Source organism: Engystomops pustulosus, chromosome 5 (assembly GCF_040894005.1).
Source record: "Engystomops pustulosus chromosome 5, aEngPut4.maternal, whole genome shotgun sequence".
NCBI lineage: Eukaryota > Metazoa > Chordata > Amphibia > Anura > Leptodactylidae > Engystomops > Engystomops pustulosus.
This window is the reverse complement of record NC_092415.1, coordinates 18,617,054-18,635,252: the sequence shown is the minus strand read 5'-3', so window position 1 is coordinate 18,635,252 and position 18,199 is coordinate 18,617,054. Positions and strand designations below refer to the sequence as shown.

At 46.6% G+C, this 18,199-nt stretch overlaps 1 protein-coding gene across 2 annotated transcripts in view; it reads right to left on the bottom strand.

Moving 5' to 3' along the window:
* The window catches only part of SAMD12 (sterile alpha motif domain containing 12), a 365,638-nt gene that overhangs the window by 143,597 nt on the left and 203,842 nt on the right, over window positions 1-18,199 (bottom strand). The window contains exon 5 of one of the 2 annotated variants that reach the window (XM_072151280.1): window positions 15,910-16,235. The exons of the other annotated variant lie outside the window; for it this stretch is intronic. Coding sequence (XP_072007381.1) covers window positions 16,096-16,235 — 140 coding nt within the window. The 3' untranslated portion in view covers window positions 15,910-16,095. Of the gene's footprint in view, window positions 1-15,909; window positions 16,236-18,199 lie in introns of those variants that run through there. 2 annotated transcript variants of the gene reach the window in all.

Sequence of the window (18,199 nt, the reverse complement as noted above, 5' to 3'; positions counted from 1 at the left end):
GTTCTACTGGTTCTTCTTCCGATCTCTTCATGTTTAGCCCTGATGTTGTGACCTCCATTGTGTAGACTGCTACCAGTAATTGGCCACATGTTCATGTGTATACACTACTGTGTGCCAGGACAAATAGACATCAAGGTGACCCAGAAAATGGCAGCATTGGATGAGATTTGTTGGTTCTACAGGTTCTTCTTCCAATCTCATCATGTTTAGCCCTGATGTTGTGACCTCCATTGTGTAGACTGCTGCCAGTAATTGGTCGCATGTTCATGTGTATACACTACTGTGTGCCAGGACAAATTGACGCCAAAGCGACCCAGAAAATGGCAGCGTTGGACGAGATGAATTGGCGAAACTTCTAAGAAGACCTCCTCTTTGAGTAGATCAACCACCCACCGGCTTATAGTTCCTGTTCTATATCTTTAGTTCCAACTTCTATTGGACAACCCTAGAAGACTATTGTACGAAGTAGTTTGGAGTTTTTAACTCAAAGCTTTTTAATTCAGATGTAATCCTTGGCCGAGAGGTCACACATAGAACGAAGTGACGTCAACACTTTCCGAACCTCTGAAGGTTATGGAGTCCAATTACCGTAGTTCTTCAAAAATCTCTATGCCCCAGTTACAGCATCAACATGAATCTAAGTATTGGGAAAAAACTGAAGATTTCTGCCTGAGCTAACTACCTGCTGAATTATTGAAACCCAAATTATAAAACGTCTGGGTTCAGGTTATAAGAAATGCCTGGTACCACAATGGTAATGAAAACTTCCCGGGTGCAATCATTCATAATCCCCTGTTATCTCATTTACAGGGAGAGAGGTCAGGCTCCATGTTATAATATTAGATTGGTTGGGGATTGTGCGGCCTGCGATTGTCTGTCATCATTCTGCTGGAGTAAGGTAGAGGTTAATAATATCAGGCACGGAGCCTTAGCCTTTAGCCGATGCTTATGAGAATATATAATGGCAGTAAATGGAAGAGTCGGAAAAATTTGTAACTAATGATTTACATTTCTATTTCAGACTCTGAAATTTATGGCTCGGATAAATGTTTGTTCCCGGGCATATTCTTTATGTAGCCAATTTTAAGTATGATGAAACAGGAAAGAGGTGGAGGGGCTGTTGCAGGAGACTGATCTGGGGCCGATGTAGCACATGCTAAAGGGTCGGAGTCCAAGATGATAAAGGGACACAAACAAGTTCTTCCTTGCGAGGATGGAAAGGATCAGTGTTGAGCTGGAGCTACTTGGTCCACCAGATAAAATAACTGTAGGGGTTCAGTCTCCATCATTCCCTAGCAATGAACCCAGGTACCCTCTTACCTATTGGACATTCTATCGTTGGTACTCTGGTAGAATACTTATAGAGTTCAAAAGGCCAGTTCAGGTGTAGAAATGCCCCGAAGGCTCAGTGCAGCGCTGACTCCCAGAGGATTTATCTGGAGCCCGTTGTGTAATTATAAATCCATCCAGCAAGGGCTGCTTCAGGTCGCAGTAGGCCCCTGGGTGACAGAACCTCAGTGGGCCCCTTTGCAGAGAAATCACGTGGCCGAATAAAAAATTCTGAAACTAAAACAGTCTCCTGTTCCCTAAAATATTCACTAAGTGAACAGGACACTTATCAAACAGCCCCCTCTTGGTTATTTTATACAAGCACCCCTCACACCCTATGAATTCATTAGATATAGCCCCCCTCACCCCCATAAATTTATCCAGCCCTATAAGGCCGACCCCAGCAGCTCTGGGCCCCGGCACTTGCCCAGGTATACCCAGCGCTGGTGCCGGCCCTGCCGGCATTTTGTGCCAGTGTACAATAAATAAGCCCAATGGTCACCATTTATAGTAGATCACAGTGTGGGCGGCTGCCTGAGGTCAATGGCTCAACAACCCACCAAGTCTGACCAGCATAGAAAAGAGTAGAGGGGTACATTTTTCATACTGTTCAATGTCTTATCTGATAACCGAACGGCCCTCCAAGTTTTCCTCCCATAGAGTTAATAGTCAATCTGCTCCTTGTGAAAGGGACTTTCATTTTTATTGTTGCTATGGTAATGAGCTTGGGGATAAAGGAAGGGTCTAAAGTGTCCGCGAAGAAGAAGATATGCCGGATATGTTTGGACTCTTTATAATGTAAGGGATGACAGATAAGTAAATCCTTTTCACAAAACCTACAAACAATCATTGGTTCCTTTGAAGTGAAGATCTGAACCCGAGTTTCCCAAATTGCCGTATTCAAAGTAAGAACTAAACTATATTCTGGGGATACTATTCAGAATTCAATTTACCATAAAAGAGTAAAAAGGAAACAGCTACTTACTCTAAACAGAGCGATGGCGGCCGCGCCTCACCTCCGTAAGAAGCGTGTTGGATAATCCTATTATGGAGAATATGATTCAGAACGGCTTTGATATTTTCTAGTGTGACTGTAAAATGGATTACCACTGGTACAGAGGCTCCTCGGTGGCCCCTCATCAGCAGATATGAGACACAACCTCTCAATGGCTTCGCATTTCTCGAATGCGCTAAACAGAAGGGAAGATGAATGGCGATAGATAGATTTTATGTTCTGCGGTTACAATTGTCCCAAAACAGGCGCAGAAACATTCATTTCCTCAGGTTGGACGAGGATCAACTTGTTCTTTCTTTGATTACAGAAGCTTTTATGCCGCAAATCTCCCTCCAGCGCTCACATTCTTTATACTTTCTCTTAAATAAAACTTAGAAAATAGAATTTAAAAAAATGTAGCAAAAAGGAGAAAAACTAAATCATATATAAACCCACCTGTATATATTGTAAAGGGATTTGGTTGACGTGTCCTGACAAAAATGTAGACAAAAAGTAAACTTTTATTACAGGAATCCGTTAATAATAATAATAATTCCTTTATATATATAGCACGCACAGATTACGCAGTGCTGGAAATCATTCCCGGTCCCCATGGGGCTCACAATCTAATCAACCTACCAGTATGTTTTGGAGTGTGGGAGGAAACCGGAGGACACGGAGGAAACCCACGCAAACACGGAGATAACATAAAACTCTCTGCAGATGTTGCACCCAGGTCCCCAGCGCTGCAGATCTGCAGTGCTAACCACTGAGCCACCATGCTGCCCATTTGTACATCCCCGGAGAGATGTGTAACCATGCCTTTGTGTATGTTGCTAGTAGCAGCAGAACTGTATGCAGTGATGGACCGGAAGGCCCACCAGTGAAATTGATTCTGGGGGCCCACCTACTGCTACACGGGAATATTTGATGTAGATATTTAGGCCGTGCTGAAATTATGTGCTTGCATTGTGTTTTGAAACACATTACAAAAGCTTTATTATTAATGATTGAAATTAGCAGAGGCAAAGCACATACTGGGGCTCATTTACTAAGGGTCCGAATTGCGTTTTTCCACCGGGTTTCCCGAATATTTACGTTTTGCGCCGAATTGCCCTGGGATTTTGGCGCACGCGATTGGATTGTGCCCCGGGATTGTGGCGCCGGCTTTCAAGCAACAGAAATCGGGGGGCGTGGTCGTCGGAAAACCTGACGGATTTGGATAAGCTGCGGAATTTAAAAACAAAATAGCACTCATATACACCGAGACGTAGGAGGTGAACTCCGGCGGACTTCAGCGCAGCAGCGACACCTGGTGGACATCGGGCGCACAACCTTAGTGAATCCCGGCAGAACCTGAATCAGCATCGGAGAACGCGCCGCTGGATCTCGACTGGACTGGGTAAGTAAATCTGCCCCATTGTGTCAGCGAGTTCACAAGATGCACCTGAGTTGCGTTTTGAAGCGCATCTCAAGCGCAACCAGGATTTCTTTCTGACCTCTAACACGTTTAGGCCTAAATGCCTGTGTGAAATATTTCTCTATAATTAATAAAAATGCTTTTATTTTTCTATGCTTGCTAAATGCTGAAACTAAGAGGACGCTCAACTGTGGATGAAGATAATCCACTCCTGTGCAGAGAAGAATGTGAGACCCCTGGGCTGGTTTACGATACTACCTTTTCCAGGGAAAGAGACATCTTTTGTTTCTGCGATGCCCATGTGATAATTTACTAACCAATGAACTAAGGACATTACTTCTTTATTCCTAACTAACCAAGCCCAGGTCCTGCCCGACTGAAAGTTTCTGTATAATCCTTTGTAATGCAAATAAAGCATCTCACATCTGCCTAGCCTTACATCGCTGCTCCACAGAGGGAGATATCATACCATACTTCTGTCTTGATGTGATTTCTTTGAGCTCACGCAGTGGAATTTATTAACAATTAGAGAACCTGAGGTTGTGTAAACAGGGGCAGAACCCAACACCTGCATCTGGTAAGTAGCATCAAGTGATTTCCTAACATGGTAACATGTTACTACTTACCAATGTAAGGTTTTGGATGTAACTAGAGATGAGCGAACATACGAGTATTTCGCCTACTCAAGAAAATGGCAGCTCCCGCCGTTTTGCTTTTTGGCGGCCAGAAACAGAGCCAATCACAAGCCAGGAGACTCTGCACTCCACCCAGCATGACGTGGTACCCTCACACGTCGATAGCAGTGGTTGGCTGGCCAGATCAGGTGACCCTGGGATAGACTAGCCGCTGCCCGCGCTGCTCGGATCATTCTCTGTCTGGATGCCGCTAGGGAGAGAGCTGCTGCTGGTCAGGGAAAGCGTTAGGGTGTTCTATTAGCTTACTGTTAGGCAGGAGTGATTCTACAACAACCCAACAGCCCTTCTTAGGGCTACAATAACGTTATCCTTTTTTTTTTATTTGCTTGTGGCTGGGCTTGCTGGCACTAGTAGTGCAGCTAGTACCATATTGTGAGGAATTAGCAGGGGGACTTGCTACCGTTGTGTTTAGCTCTTAGTGACACACATATCCACCTCAAACACCAAAGTGGGAAAATTTATTAGGGGTTTGATTTCAATTAGGCACAGTCTGGCAGTTTCTTTTTATTTTACATTTATTTTTTCATAACTCAGCGTCATCTCATCTGGCATAGTAGTGTGCTTTCATACTTGGCTAGAAAATAGCCATAGGAGAATCCAAAAGGCTTACTTACGTCTACAATAGCGTTACATATATTTGATTTCTGGTTGATCTGCTGGTGGCTGTAGTTGTTGCAGTGCATCTACTAGCAAATTGTGAGCAATTTGGAGTGAGACTTGCGACCACTGTGTTTTGCGCTTAGTGACGCACATATCCATCGCAAAGACCGAAGTGGGAAAATTTATTAGGGCCCGGGGTTGTATTTCAATTAGGCACAGTCTGCCATTTCCTTTTTTATTTTACGTTTATTTTTTTCATAACTCAGCGTCATCTCATCTGGCATAGTAGTGTGCTTTCATACTTGGCTAGAAAATAGCCATAGGAGAATCCAAAAGGCTTACTTACGTCTACAATAGCGTTACATATATTTGATTTCTGGTTGATCTGCTGGTGGCTGTAGTTGTTGCAGTGCATCTACTAGCAAATTGTGAGCAATTTGGAGTGAGACTTGCGACCACTGTGTTTTGCGCTTAGTGACGCACATATCCATCGCAAAGACCGAAGTGGGAAAATTTATTAGGGCCCGGGGTTGTATTTCAATTAGGCACAGTCTGCCATTTCCTTTTTTATTTTACGTTTATTTTTTTCATAACTCAGCGTCATCTCATCTGGCATAGTAGTGTGCTTTCATACTTGGCTAGAAAATAGCCATAGGAGAATCCAAAAGGCTTACTTACGTCTACAATAGCGTTACATATATTTGATTTCTGGTTGATCTGCTGGTGGCTGTAGTTGTTGCAGTGCATCTACTAGCAAATTGTGAGCAATTTGGAGTGAGACTTGCGACCACTGTGTTTTGCGCTTAGTGACGCACATATCCATCGCAAAGACCGAAGTGGGAAAATTTATTAGGGCCCGGGGTTGGATTTCAATTAGGCACAGTCTGCCATTTCCTTTTTTATTTTACGTTTATTTTTTTCATAACTCAGCGTCATCTCATCTGGCATAGTAGTGTGCTTTCATACTTGGCTAGAAAATAGCCATAGGAGAATCCAAAAGGCTTACTTACGTCTACAATAGCGTTACATATATTTGATTTCTGGTTGATCTGCTGGTGGCTGTAGTTGTTGCAGTGCATCTACTAGCAAATTGTGAGCAATTTGGAGTGAGACTTGCGACCACTGTGTTTTGCGCTTAGTGACGCACATATCCATCGCAAAGACCGAAGTGGGAAAATTTATTAGGGCCCGGGGTTGTATTTCAATTAGGCACAGTCTGCCATTTCCTTTTTTATTTTACGTTTATTTTTTTCATAACTCAGCGTCATCTCATCTGGCATAGTAGTGTGCTTTCATACTTGGCTAGAAAATAGCCATAGGAGAATCCAAAAGGCTTACTTACGTCTACAATAGCGTTACATATATTTGATTTCTGGTTGATCTGCTGGTGGCTGTAGTTGTTGCAGTGCATCTACTAGCAAATTGTGAGCAATTTGGAGTGAGACTTGCGACCACTGTGTTTTGCGCTTAGTGACGCACATATCCATCGCAAAGACCGAAGTGGGAAAATTTATTAGGGCCCGGGGTTGGATTTCAATTAGGCACAGTCTGCCATTTCCTTTTTTATTTTACGTTTATTTTTTTCATAACTCAGCGTCATCTCATCTGGCATAGCAGTGTGCTTTTTTACTTGGCTAGAAAATAGCCATAGCAATAGGATAGCATCGTTTGGTTTTAAAAACTAAAAAACACACAAATAAAAAAAAACAAAAACAAAAAAACGTTAAAAAAAAAATTAAAGTTATAACTCTCATTTTCAAAATGTTTAACCCGAGGGCTAGGGGTAGAGGACGAGGGCGGGGACGTGGGCGTCCAACTACTGCAGGGGTCAGAGGCCGTGGTCCTGGGCGGGGTGAGACACCACCTGCTGATGATGAAGGAGCAGGGGAACGCCGCAGAGCTACACTCCCTAGGTTCATGTCTGAAGTTACTGGGACTCGTGGTAGAGCACTGTTGAGGCCAGAACAGTGCGAACAGGTGATGTCGTGGATTGCCGACAATGCTTCGAGCAATTTGTCCACCAGTCAGTCTTCCACGCAGTCCACCCATGTCACCGAAATCGGCACTCCTCCAGCTCCTGCACCTCAGCCTCCTCCCCCCCAGTCTGCCCCCTCCCAGCAAAATTTGCCATTTGAACCGGCATACTCTGAGGAACTGTTTTCTGGACCCTTCCCACAGTCACAAACCACTTGTCCTGCTGCTGCTGAGCAATTTTCCGATGCCCAGGTTTTCCACCAGTCGCAGTCTGTGGGTGATGATGACCTTCTTGACGTAGTGGAAGAAGTGTGTAAAGAGGTGTCCGACGATGATGAGACACGGTTGTCAGACAGTGGGGAAGTTGTTGTCAGGGCAGGAAGTCCGAGGGGGGAGCAGACTGAGGGATCGGAGGATGATGAGGTGACAGACCCAAGCTGGGTTGAGAGGCCGGGTGAACACAGTGCTTCTGAGACGGAGGAGAGTCCTCGACCAGAACAGGTTGGAAGAGGCAGTGGTGGGGCCAGACGGAGAGGCAGGGCCAGAGCTGGTGCATCAGCGCCAAATGTGTCAACTAGTGAAGCTCCCGTGGCGAGGGCTCCTGCGGCGAGGGCTAGATTTTCAGAAGTCTGGAGGTTCTTTAAGGAAACACCGGATGACCGACGGACTGTGGTGTGCCAAATTTGCCAAACCAGGATCAGCAGGGGTTCCACCACTAATAGCTTAACTACCACCAGTATGCGCAGGCATATGAATGCTAAACACCCCACTCAGTGGCAACAAGCGCGTTCACCTCCGGCCGTGCACACCACTGCTCCTTCCCCTGTGTCAGCTGATAGTCAGCCCCCTGCCCAGGACCCTGCCACAAAAACCCCATCGTCGCCTCCACGATCCTCCACAGCATCCACCAGCGTTCAGCTCTCCATACCCCAGACGCTGGAGCGGAAACGCAAATATAGTGCAACCCACCCGCACGCCCAAGCCCTTAATGTGCACATCTCAAGATTGCTAAGCCTGGAGATGCTGCCCTATAGGCTAGTAGAGACCGAGGCCTTTCGCAGCCTCATGGCGGCGGCCGCCCCTCGGTATTCGGTCCCCAGCCGCCACTACTTTTCCCGATGTGCCGTCCCAGCCCTGCACCAGCACGTGTCAGACAACATAATCCGTGCCCTGACCAACGCCGTTTCTGACAAGGTCCACCTGACCACGGACACGTGGACGAGTGCTGCCGGGCAGGGCCACTATATATCGCTGACGGCACATTGGGTTAACTTGGTGGAGGCTGGGACCGAGTCTGACCCTGCGGCTGGTCATATACTGCCGACGCCGAGGATTGCGGGGCCTACCTCGGTCCAGGTGTTTCAGGCCTACTATGCCTCCTCCTCCTCCCACCCCTCCTCCACCTCCTCCTCCGAACGACCATCCGTGGGCATGGCGCCATCAGTCGCTAGCTCTAGGCACAGCAGCAGTGCCGTCGCTAAGCGACAGCAGGCGGTGCTGAAACTGCTGAGCCTAGGCGATAAAAGGCACACCGCCCAAGAACTATTACAGGGCATCACGGCGCAGACTGATCTGTGGCTGGCACCGCTGAACCTGAAGCCAGGCATGGTTGTGTGTGACAACGGCCGTAACCTGGTGGCGGCTCTGCAACTCGGCAGACTGACACATGTGCCATGCCTGGCCCATGTGTTAAATCTGATAGTTCAGCGTTTCCTCAAGACATACCCCAATCTGTCTGATTTGCTCACGAAGGTGCGCCGCATCTGTGCGCATTTCAGGAAGTCCAGCACAGATGCTGCCACTCTCAGGGCAGCGCAGCGCCGCCTCCAACTGCCCGCTCACCGACTGTTGTGCGACGTGCCCACGAGGTGGAATTCAACACTGACCATGTTATCCAGAGTTTACCAGCAGCGCCGAGCGATTGTAGACTGCCAGATGTCAACTTCCACCAGAACTGGTAGTCAGGTCAGTCAGCTTCCTCAAGTCTACAATGAGGAGTGGACGTGGATGTCTGATATCTGTCAGGTGCTGAGTAACTTTGAGGAGTCAACACAGATGGTCAGTGGCGATGCCGCCATCATCAGCCTCACCATCCCGCTGCTTGGCCTGTTGAAAAACTCTCTGGTCAGCATGAAGTCGGAAGCTTTGCGCTCCTCACAAGAGACGGGGGAAGAAGATTCCCTTGTTGATAGCCAAAGCACCCTTAGGTCTGTTTCTCAGCGCATATCGGAGGAGGTGGAGGAGGATGAGGAGGAAGAGGACGAGAATGTTGGCGAGACACAAGAGGGGACCATTGCTCAGACCTTCACTGTTCAGCGTGTATGGGCAGAAGAAGAGGAGTTGGAGGAGTTGGAGGAGGAGGAGATGGACAGTCAGGCCAGTGAGGGGAGTGAATTCTTGAGAGTTGGGACTCTGGCGCATATGGCAGATTTCATGCTAGGCTGCCTATCCCGTGACCCTCGCGTTCAAAGAATTTATTCCAGCACCGATTACTGGGTGTTCACTCTCCTGGACCCACGGTACAAGCAAAATCTTTCCACTCTCATCCCTGGAGAGGAAAGGAGTGTGAGAATGCATGAATACCAGCAGGCCCTGGTGCACAAGCTGAAACAGTATTTCCCTTCTGACAGCGCTAGCGGCAGAGTGCGTAGTTCTGCGGGACAAGTAGCGAGGGAGAGTAGGCGAGCAGGCAGCTTGTCCAGCACTGGCAAGGGTACGCTTTACAAGGCTTTTGCCAGCTTTATGTCACCCCAGCAAGACACTGTCACCTGTCCCCAGTCTCGGCAGAGTAGGGCTGATCTTTACAGAAAGATGGTGAGGGAGTACGTAGCTGACCATACCATCGTCCTAAATGATCACACAGCTCCCTACAACTACTGGGTTTCAAAGCTGGACATGTGGCACGAACTGGCGCTGTACGCCTTGGAGGTTCTTGCCCGCCCTGCCGCTAGCGTCTTGTCCGAGCGGGTTTTCAGTGCAGCTGGTGGCATCATCACCGATAAGCGTACACGCCTGTCGACTGACAGCGCTGACAGGCTGACGCTTATCAAAATGAATAAAGCCTGGATTTCTCATAATTTCCAATCTCCACCAGGTGAAGGAAGCTCAACCTGAATAATTTATCCACTCCTCCTCCTCCTCATTTTCCTCCTTCTCCTCCTCTTTGTACAGTAAAGCAGAGGAAACTGGCTATTTTTTGACAGGGCCCACTGGCTCTAGCTATAGTACTTTATGGATGTAATTTTTCTGGAGGGCCACCGACCCGGTCCTCTGTTTTCAACAATTTTTGGGAGTGCCACATACAGGCACTCAATCTATTCAATTTTTCTGGAGGACCACCTACCTGCTCCTCTGGTTTGAAAACTTTTTTGGACTGCCACATACAGGCACTCAATCTATTCCATTTTTCTGGAGGGCCACCTACCTGCTCCTCTGGTTTGAAAACTTTTTTGGACTGCCACATACAGGCACTCAATCTATTCCATTTTTCTGGAGGGCCACCTACCTGCTCCTCTGGTTTGAAAACTTTTTTGGACTGCCACATACAGGCACTCAATCTATTCCATTTTTCTGGAGGGCCACCTACCTGCTCCTCTGGTTTGAAAACTTTTTTGGACTGCCACATACAGGCACTATCCAAATTGAATTGTCTCCATAGCAGCCTCCACACGTTGTCTCCATTGCTACCTCCAAAAGTCGTTTATATAGCTGCCTCCATACATCGTCCCTTTATCAAACGAGGTGTGTCAGGCCGAAATTTGGGTTGTTTTCATGGATTCCACATCAAAGTTGTTAACCTTGTCGCCACCCTGCTGTGTTATCCACAAAATACACTGGCAAACTTTTACCATTTACGGATATTATTTCAGCGCTTCTTGCGCATCTGTTTACATTCCCCTCACCCGCCATATCCTAAACTTATAAGAACGCTACTACACTTGATCTTATACAAAAGGTTCTTAGAAGTGCTGTTTGGGGAGTAGCCTAGAGACAGGGGCTTGGATTGGCGAAAGCTCGCCTGGCAGCGGAGCGCCAGCTCCATGCGCATCATGCGCTTCTTGCGCATCTGTTTACATTCCCCTCACCCGCCATATCCCAAACTTATAAGAACGCTACTACACTTGATCTTATACAAAAGGTTCTTAGAAGTGCTGTTTGGGGAGTGGCCTAGAGACAGGGGCTTGGATTGGCGAAAGCTCGCCTGGCAGCGGAGCGCCAGCTCCATGCGCATCATGCGCTTCTTGCGCATCTGTTTACATTCCCCTCACCCGCCATATCCCAAACTTATAAGAACGCTACTACACTTGATCTTATACAAAAGGTTCTTAGGAGTGCTGTTTGGGGAGTAGCCTAGAGACAGGGGCTTGGATTGGCGAAAGCTCGCCTGGCAGCGGAGCGCCAGCTCCATGCGCATCATGCGCTTCTTGCGCATCTGTTTACATTCCCTTCACCCGCCATATCCCAAACTTATAAGAACGCTACTACACTTAACTTGGTGCAGGCTGGGACCGAGTCTGACCCTGGGGCTGGTCATATACTGCCGACGCAGAGGATTGCGGGGCCTACCTCGGTCCAGGTCTAAAAAAGGCCTACTATACCTCTTCCTCCTCCCACCCCTCCTCCACCTCCTCCTCCGAATTACCATCCGTGGGCATGGCGCCATCAGTCGGTAGCTCTAGGCACAGCAGCAGTGCCGTCGCTAAGCGACAGCAGGCGGTGCTCAAACTGCTGAGCCTAGGCGATAAAAGGCACACCGCCCAAGAGCTATTACAGGGCATTCCACATCAAACTTGTTAACTTTGTCGCCACCCTGCTGTGTAATCCACAAAATATACTGGCAAACTTTTATCATTTACGGATATTATTTCAGCGCTTCTTGCGCATCTGTTTACATTCCCCTCACCCGCCATATCCCAAACTTATAAGAACGCTACTACACTTGATCTTATACAAAAGGTTCTTAGAAGTGCTGTTTGGGGAGTAGCCTAGAGACAGGGGCTTGGATTGGCGAAAGCTTGCCTGGCAGCGGAGCGCCAGCTCCATGCCAAGGTCCAACTAACATAGTTTTAACTGCAGCACCTTTAATCTACTACTAGTTCACTGCCTCCATACATGGTCCCCTTATCAAACGAGCTGTGTCAGGCAGAATTTTGGATTGTTTTCATGGCTTCCATGTTAACTTTGTCGCCACCCTGCTGTGTAATCCACAAAATATACTGGCAAACTTTTATCATGTACCGATATTATTTGAGCGCTTCTTGCTCACCTCCTTTGGTTCCTTTGGTTCCTTTGGTTCCCATTGGTTTGAAGCCTGAGTCCATTTAGGGTATGTTGCTGCCTCTGCATGCCATCCCCTATAGTGTCAGGGTCAATTATTGGATGTTTTAGATGCTATCTAGCCTCATTCGGTCACTCTGTCATGGCCATGCTGTTGCCCATAATTTTGGCATAATGGTGCGATTAAGCAGCCTCAGAGGCATCCATGCATGCTGCCCCTGCTGTTTCCTGTCCATTTCCGTGGTGTTTCCATCCTTTTCTGAGGTTCCCAGGAGTTTGGCCAAGCTTCCCTGTGCAGAGCCTTGGTCCCCTTGAAAAATGCTCGAGTCTCCCATTGACTTCAATGGGGCTCGTTACTCGAAACGAGCACTCGAGCATCGGGAAAAGTTCGTCTCGAATAACGAGTACCCGAGCATTTTAGTGCTCGCTCATCTCTAGATGTAACCACATCTGCTATCACAGAGGAGTTATCCTGGAATCATGTGATGTGCATTTCAAAATTCAATCTCATCTTGGGAACATGGCCTTAAAGTCAGGACCTCTCATTAAAAGCAGGGGGCCCCCTCATCTTCCCTTCATATTATGGCTTCCCTCATATTGTACCCCCAACCAATTCCCTCAAATCTCCCCTTTTAACTGTGGGCCCCTGCTATCTCCCCCTCTTCATGTGGCCTTCTCTCACCTCCTCCTCATCTTGTGGCCCCTATTATATTCCCCCTCTGACTGTGCCCCCCTTTCATCTACCCCCTCTTATTTCCACTCCCCTTATTATGGGATCCCCCTTCTGGTGGTTTATCCTCATCTCCCCTTTAATTGTAGCCCCCTCTCATCTCTCCCTTCTTATTATGACTCCCCTCTCATCTCCCCCCTCTTATTGGGGCCTCCTCTCATCTCCCTTAAAGGGGTTTTCCCACCTTGGTGATCGTGGGGGTCTCAGTGATCATTAGAACGGGTGGTCTGACGGGGTCCAAGGTCCCTCTATCAGACCCTTCATCGCTCCCGGAGTTGAATGGAGCAACTGGCTGAGCATGTCCGTTCTGCTCCATTCCTCTCTCCGCTATCATTGTGGGACCCCTCTTTTATAAATCTCTTATTGTGGTCCATCTCAACCCCCTCTTCTTACTGTAGCTCCCTCTCATCTTCCCCTTTTATTGTGGCCCTTCTCATCTCTTCTTACTTATTATGGGGCCCCTTTTATATGCCTCTCTTATTGGGGGCCCTTTCATCTCCCCTCTCTTTTGTTGTATTTGTGTATTGCATTCACTATACCATCTATAACAAACATGACAAGAGGTGAAAGATCCTCTGGATACACATGTGAATACGGCCTAATATCAGACACAACAAAATACACCATCAGTAGCGGCTTTTCCCATGGCACCCTCTGCGGAGTTTTCTGCTGACGTCCTCCAGCCTTCTCCTAAGCGTCATTACCTCTTCATGTATTTAGAATTTAGCAACGTTGCGATACGGCGTCTCCAATGACTTTTCACAAATGTCGTTTTTGCTGTTTTTTTTTTTGCTATTTTCCTTTTATTACTACAACACAAGTGAGCAAACAAACCGGAATGAAGCAATTTGCTCCCTGACGGACGAGTAAATTATTGACTAGATGTCGTTGTATCTCTACAGCATCTTGTGGTCTTTAAATCTCTCCTGATGTTCCAATCATTTTGTTTTATGGAGAATAAGACCAAAAATTAATGGAAGTTGAAGTTTTATCAAGTTTTGAGTAACTATTGCTGTGAATGAGAACAATGTAACTTTTTATGGGGGCGGGGAGTGAAGGTGCATGGACTGCGGTGGACCTGGCTCCTAGTGCTGTAGCAGCCCATCTTCCCATGATTTATAGGGAACCTGTCACCACCCATAATCCTCTACAACCCCCACGTATTGCCCTGTAGCACATTTTATGAGTCTTCCACCAACAACCTGAGCTGGATGACTCATACACAGAAGATGGGGGATTGTGCAGCGATTGATTACTTCTGCCTGTCAGGGACAACACAGTGATTATATCATCCTCTGGTGCAGCCACAGGAGCGACAGAGCCTCATTATCATAATTTTAGAATAGTTTTTTCAGTAAAAAACACTCTGTGTATTGGTGCCACCATTTTTCTAAAAAGCAGATTTATTCATAAGAAGGTAGGTAGGTCCACCATACAGCGAAGCTACCCCGCCTCCTCTTATCCCTCCACACCCCTAATTTACCCCCCTACTCAACAACATGGTCCTCTTTTGGTGCCAAGGTCTCGGGCATGTGCAGGCCAGCTCAATTCTTCACAGTTTTCTAGATCTCTGCTTGCTGTCATTCTATAGAAAACTTTTATGTGACCATGGTCATATTTCTGTTCACTGGAAATAAACAATGAAGCTTCTGACAGAAGAAAAGCAAGCAGAGATCTAGAAAATCGTGATGAAAGTATATTGAAAAATTGTAGAACTTTTCATTATACAAACAATAAAATTTATTTGCTGAAATGGAAACACCCCTTTAAGTTTGAGGATTCTCCGCAGGGTATATGACTGTAGTTGACAGGTAGAATATGCAATAAGGGACAAATGGGATGAATAACAATTGCCTGAAAGATCAGACTACTGTGTTTGTGGTCTGTAACTATGGAGACCCATAAACCTGCAGACACACAAACAAAAAATGACTTTTTGTCTAGGACTGGAATTCCTTGAGGCTGCTTGTCCTTCGTGGTACTTAAGTTTGTTTAAGAACTTGTAAGATATTTTAACAAAAAAAAAAAAGTTTTGCTTTTACTGTAATTCATCTACAAAATGATTCCTAGATTCTAGTTCTAAAAGTTTGGTCTTTATACCTATAAAGAAGACTTTTCACCCCCTTAACCAGTCCTTTCATTGGCTCTTCTCCACTGGTTCCGGCAAAGCCAGAATTCTTTCGTACTCGCCACCGTCCCCTAGTAATCCAGGTTATTAGTTTAGGCTCTTTACTGTGGGTGGTCTTGGGCTGCTGCAGCTTCCTGATCTGTCCAGACAGTACTAATCAACCTGATCTGGATGACTCATACACAGCAGATGGGGGATTGTGCAGCAATTGATTACTACTGCCTGTCAGGGACAACACAATGATTACATCATCCTCTGGTGCAGCCACAGGAGCGACAGAACCCCAATATCATAATTTTATAATTGTTTTTTCAGTAAAAAAACACTTGGTTCAGGGAATAAACAAGATATGTGCAGCTGGGGGATTGTGCAGCGATTGATTACTTGTGCCTGTCAGGGACAACACAGTGATTACATCATCCTCTGGTGCAGCCACAGGAGCGACAGAGCCTCATTATCATAATTTTATAATTGTTTTTTCAGTGAAAACCACTCGGTTCAGGGAATGAACAAGATATGTTTCTGCTCATAATGCATAAAAACGAATGGTAGATTTCCTTTAATAACATGCACATATAATAGAAGGCGCAGGATTCTGTCTTTTCTCATGTGTGGCACTCAGTATTGAATAATGACTCCCCCATCTTTCCCCTGACACCGCCGCATTGTTACACGCATTATCACGATTGCTTTATTTGCAGTTTTTGAAACATTTGGTAATAATGTACAACTTTTCTCTCCGATCTTACAGTCTAATCTGTAACAATTGTTTTCTTATGGAAAAGTCGTTTTACTTCTGTGAACTCCAGTCAGCATTAAACAATAATTACAGGCGGTAGCGAGCTGATGGCGGCGCACAATACGGCATTATTTATGGTGGGGGGGGGGGCTAGGTGCGGGCGTATAACAGGCTTTATTCTAGGAAGCAATTACCCGGTATTGTAGCCTCTATTTATTTACATACAAGGTACGAGGCTGTTGTGCGTCTACGTAGATCTGTAATTGCGAATGGTTATTGTAAGGATGTGAGGAATGAAGAGATCGAAGACAATCCCCGGAGATGAAGCTGCCACTGCCGTAAGACGACTCTACGTAAAAAAAATATGAAATTATTGTGTTATTAAATAGATACATTAGTTCCGGAATTCTACATGTCCTTATACTAACCAAGACTCCTGAATATCTGATATTGCAGCCATCCAGGACCATCCCGGGCCATCCTGGACCTTCTTCTTGGTCTTCTTCTCCCTCAGTAAGACGCACAATCATATACTAAATACTGATAGCTCCGCACATCGCGCTCCTACACACCGCCTACACTTCCTAATAATCAGAAAAATTCACTTTCCTAGTAAAAAGTTCTCTCTTTCTCTCTCTTAGGGAGATGGCAGATAAATGTATTGCTTAAAGGGGTTGTCCGAGACTGTATAAAAAAAACATTGGTGGCCGGAAGTCGGATCCTTATCAAAATCAATATGTACTTACCTCCCGGCGTACGTGAATGGACACGGAAGCAGCGCTGCATTTAGCTTCCCGGCCGGTCATGGTGGCAGGCCACGCCTACCCGTCCTTATTTCGAGCGTTGTATCATGCAGGACAAGTGGACGTGGCGGTCACCTCAGCTGGCCGGCAGCTGGATGCAGAGCGGCTTCTGTGCCCCCATTTCTTTACATGGGGCCCAGACCCATGGGATGCCGGGAAGCAAGTAGATGTTTATTTTTTTAAGCAGCCCCCTCCTGGCCACCATTGTTTTTTTATACAGTCTCGGTCAACCCCTTTAACAAAGCCCATTATTTTGAAAGGGAATTGGTTCACAGTTTTGACCATTTTCAGTTTTGACAGTGTTAGGTGTTGGCATTGAAGAGATTTTTAATCATAAATTTATGTATGTAGTTAGTTTCAGCAGGACTGTGAAAAATAAACTTTTTAACTAGCTCCAGCAAGAACGTGTCTATCAACCTGAAGAGCTTTCTACTCCAAGCATGGGGGGAGGGGCTGTGAAGAAGCTAAGTGCACAGAGCAGAAAGCTCTTCAGGGTAGTCAGATTGCACAAAGCCCTTGTAGAAGATGTTACTGCTACTAACAACACACTCAAAGGTTCTAAAGCAGGGGTCTCAAACTCAATTTACCTGGGGGCCGTTGGAGGTAGATTCTGGGTAAGGCTGGGCCGCATCAAGTTTTCCACACAAAATGCGCTTACAAAATATCATTATTCAGATTCAAATGTCATGGCGTCTCCCAGTGCAAGGAAAGCCCCAAGCTGGGAGACGTGTTTTCTCTATGAACGCGTCCTGTGTACCGAGGGGTCCCAAGCTCCTACCGCACTGAGCCCAGTCAGGGACACTCCATTCCATAAAAACTCCTGTACAAAAATAATTTTTTTTATTTGCCGGCAGCCATCGCTGTGAAAGCACCCGCGATCGGTGCTAGCACTGATCGCGGGTGTTACCGGTAAGCAGTGGCGTAACTAGAGTCCTCTGGGCCCCAGGGCAAAATTCCCAACAGGGCCCCCCCCCCAGTATGCATAAAAACATTGAACACCATCCACCAGTAGCAGTAATCAATGTCCCCCCCCACCACCAGAAGCCATAATCAATGTCCCGCCTCACCAGAAGCCATAATTAAAGTCCCCCCTCACCAGTAGCCATAATCAATGTCCCCCCCCACCAGTAGCCATAATTAAAGTCCCCCCCACCAGTAGCCATAATTAAAGTCCCCCCTCACCAGTAGCCATAATTAATGTCCCCCCTCACCAGTAGCCATAATCAATGTCCCCCCCCACCAGTAGCCATAATTAAAGTCCCCCCCAGCAGTAGCTATAATTAATGTCCCCCCTCCAGTAGCCATAATCAATGCCCCCCCTCCACCAGTAGCCATAATTAATGTTCCCCCCAGCAGTAGCCATAATTAATGTCCCCCCCTCCACCAGTAGCCATAATTAATGCCCACCCCAGCAGTAGCCATAATTAATGTCCCCCCTCACCAGTAGCCATAATTAATGTCCCCCCCAGCAGTAGCTATAATTAATGTCCCCCCTCACCAGTGGCCATAA